Below are 7,028 nucleotides of genomic sequence, written 5' to 3' on the forward strand. Positions count from 1 at the left end.
TTAGATTTATTAGTATTTAGTTAAGTAATACTAAAATATAATTTAAATAATTAAATATAACTCTTCTGAAAACCTTCTTTTAACTTATTAAAATAATAAGGTTAAAAAGTTATTCACATGAGAGGAAATATAGATATCCCTTGGCAGGATTGCAGACAAGTTGGGCAGTAGCACATTAGAGGGAGTTGTGTACCTACTGTAAGAGATTTATTTAAATTTTGTGTCCCACACACTCATCTTGATAGAGTTTAGAATAGCTGAAAACTTATCAATTAATAAATGAGTTATAATGAGATAAGAAAACTCTTAAGAGAAATTATAGTTGTAGTCATGAGTGCACAAGCACCGTGCAATCACTTTAAAAAAAATGAATAAATACGAGACCCATATAAAAAAATAATAATTTTTTAATAGTGGACCCCACTCTTTTTCAAAGCGACTCTACGGCGCTTGTGCACTCCACGACTGCATATAGTATTACTCATATCTCTAATCACAGTCAAACACAAAGTCTTAGATTTCTTGATGGTCAGAAGTCTACAAATAGTACTAAGGGGTTATAGGGTTCTCACTTACAACATTAGAGTGCTTCTAACCATCGGGAGATACTTGTGAGGCTAAGTTGCTAGGACGATTATTCTCTCATAGTCAGATCAAATTATTTATCAAACAGATGGAGAAAGGTATGTCTTTTAGCTATTGTTGTTTTATTATTGTGGATCATAGAAAATAAAAAATTCAATTATTAATATTCATGTTAAAATATTTAACATGTGGTATTAGAGATAGGTTATAGATTTTTTATGATCTCGATAAAATATACAATGAATATGTGCTTTCGTATATTGTGATTTTATCACATTGCAAAAGAATAAAAATATTGGTTTTACGATCTGAGAGAGAAATTTTATGATGATGTTTTAAACATTGATTCTGTGTTATATGAAATTGCAATGCACTGATAACTACTAATGTATTTCAGTTTTGTGTACCTATTTCTCCTATTATGATAATTTGCATTAGCCTTTGATTGGGCGTATTTCACATTTTGTGCGTTGTTTACGTTGATGCATGTTGGGAATTTCAAAAAAAAAAAAAACCTGATTGTTGTGCTGTGTTATGATGGGAGAAAGTTGGGAAGCCATGTGTATTTGTCCCTTGACTATATTATATATGTGCTGGGTAATGGGGTTAAGGGACCATCGTGAATATATGGTGGAGCCGCTGTGTTGGCTGGTGAATGGTGGCCGGTGTCTTAACAGGCGGCTGTAAAGGAGGTGGCCGGGGTGGCACAGTGGGGCTGTGAAGTCCCGAATGGGTGCTGCCCCTGCCTAAATAAAGTCCCATCGGTTAAAGGCTGTCGACGCTGGAAGGAGGCTGGAAAGCTCCTCCACGATGCCCCTGTAAAGGCGGCAGAGGGCTCTAAAGCCCATTGCCGTGGTTTCTCCGGCAGGAACAAAAAAAAAGGAAAGAAAGGAAAATCGTGAGTGGAGGTGGACCTCGGCGGCGGGAGGAGGATGGGCATGCCATGCCGTCTCTTCCTCGTCGGCGACGTCCACCGTTGCGCCAAACCGAAGGTGGCTTCACAGGTGCGCCGCTACAATGTTTAAGAAAGAAGAAAACTGTTGCCAACTTATTTGATGAAGAAGATGAAATCTAGTTGTGGTTTCTGATTTGTAAAGGGCCTTGGCCCAGACCAATAGAAAAACAAACGGGCTCTTATTGTGGCCCATCCTGGAAGAAGAACAAGAAAACAAAAAACGGAATGGCAGGCCTGTACAGTAGGCCCGAACCATGGTCTTTGTTGACCAAAGGCCTCACTAATGAACCGGGTTTCAGCCCGGGTTACTGGACCGGTCCGATCTAGACCTGGACCAGTCAGATTATATTATATTATAATATTATTTTTTTATTAAAAAAGAAATCTGAAATTCTATTTTTCTTTTATGCATGTTATCATTGTTAAAGACATGTATAAAATTTTATTAAATCTTTTATGAGTTCTTCTATACACCTTCCGGTTTCATTCATACGGCACACGAAAAAGTGATCTGGCATATTTTTTTTTTTTTTAATGTTAAACGTTGCGTTTAGTTAAACCTAACATTATACCCAATATGTTTCGAATTTAATTTCCCTCCCCACCCCCTGCAGGCCCACGTTCTTCCCTCCCCACCCCTCGCAGGCCCCATTCTTCTTCTGTTCTCCCTCCCGCCAGCAGCGCCAGTAACGCCAGCAGCCTCTCCTTCCTCCGACAGCAGCCATTTCACCTTCGACACCGTCTGGGACTGCCGGCCATTTCACCTTCGTGTAATTCTTAAAGCTGTACATCTACCAACCTGTCACAGGTTTTGACTTTTTTCCTTTTTTTTTTTTTTTCTTGTTTTATAATCTTTGACCCATTTTCGTTTTTCTTATATGTTACAATCTCGTTTTTAATGTTTTTCTTTCAATTCATACAGACATTCAGCTCGCTTTCAGATCAGTTGGTTGTTCCATTCTACGTGGGGCTCTCATTTGATGATTTACCCGTGTCAACTCTTGCAAGGAAAACAGAGCACCGAAAATCAGTAGATAAAGTTTGGATTTTTCTTTGCTTTTGTTTTTTTTTTGTTCTACTATTGCCCGAAAATCACAGTATATTTGTTAGGTTTCATTTCTCTTGTTAGGTTTCATTTCTCAATCTGTTTGTGAACTTGGAACTTGGGGTGGGTGTTAGTGTTGGTTAATTTTTTTTTTTTTTTTTTTTTATATGCCTTGTGTAAGAGAGTTGATCTTATCTTCGGATTTTGCCTCCAAAAGGTGGTGGTCATTAATTAGCCCTTCTGTTATATCTGTATTAGCTCGAATCTGCATGTTCTATGGGGAACAGTTGTTAGCGTAATGATCCATTCAAACTCCAAATATATTGTTGGGAGAATTTGTAGTGACAAGAACATTGAATATATTGCACCTTTCCTTTGGATGCGCAATAGGCAATACAATTTTGTTATGGCTTTAGTCCATGAGTGATGATTAAAGATGCCGATATTAAGCAAGTGGTTAAAAAATGCTTGCTTACGAAGTTACTAGTGGTTGCCAATTTTTTCTGATGACCAATTAAATACCGCAAGGCTCAACTACTTATGTTGGCTGTGCATTCAAGAAGTATCCAGGAGTCGAAGTGTGTAGCATTAGTATATAAAATAAATAAAAAGATTTATCTCTTCTCGAGTTTAAAATTTTGAAATAAATGATAATTTCACATGGTATTAGAGTATAGGTATTAAGTTTGAATCCTGATTTTACATTTTACCTCATTTAATTAAATATTTAACATGTTGGACTCTCTTATTAAGGAGTTTGGCCTACATGTAAGGAGGAGTACTAATAAAATCTATTTGATTGAAATTGCATTAAAAGCCAACTATTTTTTTAGCATTAGTTTTCAAATGTATGCTGTTTGTAATTTAAACGTACGAGTAATCATTTTTTTGTTGTTGCTCCAACTACATTTATGAACAACAAAAAAATGAGATTCAAAACTATGATGCTTTTATACTTGCTTTTTTTTATGCCTTTTTGGTGCCTTTTTAGCGTACTCAATTGTGGAATGATTTATGCATTTTAGTAACTTTATCCTAAAAACTCAGTTGAAATAGCGGGATGGACAAAAAGGAAGATGAAACAGCACCTACGCCATCTACAGCTTCTACATCGATTTTGCCGACTCAGGTATGAAACATTTTGATCATTTGGAAACGTTGTTGTGTCCGATATTGTCATTTAGTTAAATGTATTTTTTTTTATACATAGTTAAACGTATTTTTTATTTGTGTATTATAGGGATATTATGGTCCACGAAACCCATACTACGTACCATTTATGTTGCCTCAAAATGCATTTCCAAATCCATATACATGCACTTGGGGTAGTCAGGTAGCTTATTTTTAAACATTTTTAAGTTTTTTTTTCCTTCTATGCATTTCTGATGTTCTAACATCGTGCCTAACTACAGCTTTCATCGATGCCATCTTTTGGACCAATGATGCCCTACCCTCCGTCAAGTAATCCGGAGGAGTCCACACGAGATCAACGTACCTATCAGGTATATTCCTTTTAATCGTTTTTAGCTGTTTTTTTTTTATATGTATTGAATTTATTTGAACATTTATGCCTCATTACAGCATCCATCGATGCCACCATCGAGTAATCCGGAGGAGTCAACAAGATCTGAAAAGACTCCCCAACTAGCAAGTGAATCATCAACAGTGCCATTGTCATTGGGTGCTGAAAGTGAAAAGAATTTTGGAGGTACATCACACACGACTGATAAGAGCTATCACCTGACAAACGGTATTAGACTCTTAACTCAATTAGTAAACATACAGTGTTATAAAATAAATTCTAATATGAAATATTCATTTTCATTTTCAGAAACTTCGTCAGACGTAAATAAAGTGGCAGAGGCCGAGGAAACTAATGAAGTCTCTGATGATGATGACGAAGGAGTTGAGGAGCCAAAACCTGGTATGGAGTTCGCCACTGATAAAGAGCTTCTTGCATATTATAAGCGATATGCCAAGAAACAAGGTTTTGGTGTCATCACACAGAGGACCAAAAGAGATGCATCTGGGAAACCGAAGTATGTGACAATTGGGTGTGCACGTGGCGGCAAGTACCATCCGAGTCACAGTAATATCTCGAAGCCGCGACCAACAATTAAAACAGACTGTAAGGCGAAGTTAAATGCTCACTTGGACAAAAAGGGTGTATGGGTTTTAACCACTGCTGAGAATAGTCACAATCATGCTACTGTCAGCCCACAGAAGTCTAGATTTTTTAGAAGTCATAAGTGTTTAGATGAATACAGTAAAAGAATGCTCGATCTAAATGACAGGGCATGTATTCGAATGAACAAAAATTTTGGAGCACTTGTTGTTGATGCGGGCGGGTTCGAGAATCTTGAATTTCAAGAGAAAGATTGTAGAAATTATATTGACAAAGCCAGACAATTGAGGCTGGGTAAAGGAGGTGGCGAAGCACTTAGTGATTACTTTAAGAGGATGAGGAAGATGAATGATGGATTTATTTCTGTGATTGATGTTGATGATGAGTTGCGACTCAGAAATGTGTTTTGGGCTGATGCACGTAGTCGAGCCGCGTATGAGTGTTTCGGAGATGTGATCACCTTCGATACGACGTATCTAACAAATAGATACAGTATGCCTTTTGCTCCTTTTGTTGGGGTAAACCATCATGGGCAGTCCATACTGTTAGGGGCTGGATTGATTTCAAGTGAGGATACAAGTACTTTTGTGTGGTTGTTCCGAGCATGGTTGGACTGCATGAATGGTCAGGCTCCAAAAGCAATCATAACAGATCAAGATCGGGCAATGAAGAGTGCCATTGCGATGGTATTCCCAGAAACTCGCCATAGATATTGTCTATGGCATATCATGAGGAAATTGCCTGAGAAATTGGGATCTCACTCCCAATTCAACGCAGGGTTAAAGACTGACATTCAGAGTGCCCTATATGATTCGCATAGCTGTGAAGAATTTGATGCCAAATGGGGGGAACTAATTCAGAAATATGACCTTGGTGATAACGCGTGGCTGGAAGGGTTGTATACCGAGAGATCATTTTGGGTTCCAGCTTACTTGAAAGGTGTATTTTGGGCTGGCATGAGCACTACACAGCGGTCTGAAAGCATGAATGCCTTTTTCGACGGATATGTGCATTCTGGTACAACGTTAAAGGAATTTGTCGATCAATTTGACAATGCTCTGAGAAAGAAGGTGGAAGTAGAGACGACAGCAGATTTCAATTCGTGCAACCAAATCATCCCATGTGTGACTCCATTCCACTTTGAAAAGCAGTTCCAAGCGGTGTATACAAATGCAAAGTTTAAAGAAATCCAAGGGGAGGTGTGGGGGATGATTTGTTGTAATTGCATACCTGTTAGCAAACAGGGTTGTATTTCCACATTTGATGTGTTGGATGAAATTTCCACGGGTGACCATGTAAAAACCGTCCATTTCATAGTTTACTATAACGAGGAGGAATGTGATATCAAATGCACGTGTGCACTGTTTGAGATGAGGGGCATTATTTGTAGGCATGTATTTAAAGTTTGTCAAATGAAGAAGATTCATATGTTGCCAGAGAGGTACATCTTGGATCGGTGGAGAAAAGACTTAAAGTCAAAAGTAGTTATGATGATTTGCGGGATAATGCGGACTCACGAAGGTATGAACTTGTGGTTAAAAGATGTATGAAATTAGCGACGCGTGTATCCCCAAGTGATGAGCATGTCAATGCATTCATGCGGGTTTTGGATGAGTTTGAGCATAATTTTAAAGAATTACCACTTGAGTCCGGTTCAACCAAGGTCAATGAGAGCGACGTCGTGGATAAGGGTAAGAAAATATTAAGCCCTAATGTTGTTCGAGGGAAAGGGAGACCTCCAACTAAGAGAAAGGTTCCACCTGTGGAGAAGGCTGCAACCAAGAGAAAGAAGAAACAGGTACTCTGTTTTTTTTTTTTCTATTAATTGTATATATGTTGGACTAGTGTTTCTTTTCCTTTCTAATAAATGTGTATTTTTTGGCATTTTGGAAATTAGACTTGCAGGAAAATATTTGCTGACGAACAAGTTGGAGTTGGTGAGGTCTCGGCCCCCCAAGTTGGTGCTAACGTTGAAGATGTTGTTGTTGGAACCCAATATAGTACTGTCATACAACAAACACTATCGGGCAATGATGAGAATTTGTGAAACATTGTTTATGGGTTTCTTTGAGTATTTTTTGTGGGTGTTCAACATGTATGACAATCATTATTATATTTTTGATGGGTTATTTGAAAGGTTTTGTGAGAACCTGGAGCCTTTTTGTTGACGGTTGTGGTTGTAAAGAATGTATAGATAGTCAAATGCAGTACTTGTATAAAAATATTATTATATAAATTATAGAAATCTTGAAGTATTTTGTGCACATTTATTTCGTGGTCGTATATGACAATTGTTGGTGTAATGTTTTTATGCATTT

At 37.7% G+C, this 7,028-nt stretch overlaps 1 protein-coding gene across 1 annotated transcript; it reads left to right on the top strand.

Annotated features, from left to right (window-relative positions):
- Positions 1-3,645: 3,645 nt before the first annotated feature.
- LOC108995880 (protein FAR1-RELATED SEQUENCE 4-like) lies at positions 3,646-6,757 on the top strand. Its single transcript, XM_035683778.1, has 7 exons — positions 3,646-3,714; positions 3,826-3,918; positions 3,998-4,087; positions 4,167-4,293; positions 4,417-6,064; positions 6,148-6,508; positions 6,608-6,757. The coding sequence occupies exons 1-7, from the start codon at positions 3,646-3,648 to the stop codon at positions 6,755-6,757; spliced, it is 2,538 nt and encodes an 845-aa protein (XP_035539671.1).
- The last annotated feature ends 271 nt before the right edge of the window (positions 6,758-7,028 follow it).

Source organism: Juglans regia, chromosome 12, assembly GCF_001411555.2.
Source record: "Juglans regia cultivar Chandler chromosome 12, Walnut 2.0, whole genome shotgun sequence".
Taxonomy (NCBI): Eukaryota; Viridiplantae; Streptophyta; class Magnoliopsida; order Fagales; family Juglandaceae; genus Juglans; species Juglans regia.

Coding starts and splice junctions, on each gene's coding strand:
- LOC108995880 (XM_035683778.1), top strand. CDS start 3,646: ATGGACAAAAAGGAAGATGAAACAGCACCTACGCCATCTACAGCTTCT. Junction 3,919..3,997: donor CATGCACTTGGGGTAGTCAG/GTAGCTTATTTT, acceptor GCCTAACTACAG/CTTTCATCGATGCCATCTTT. Junction 4,088..4,166: donor GAGATCAACGTACCTATCAG/GTATATTCCTTT, acceptor GCCTCATTACAG/CATCCATCGATGCCACCATC.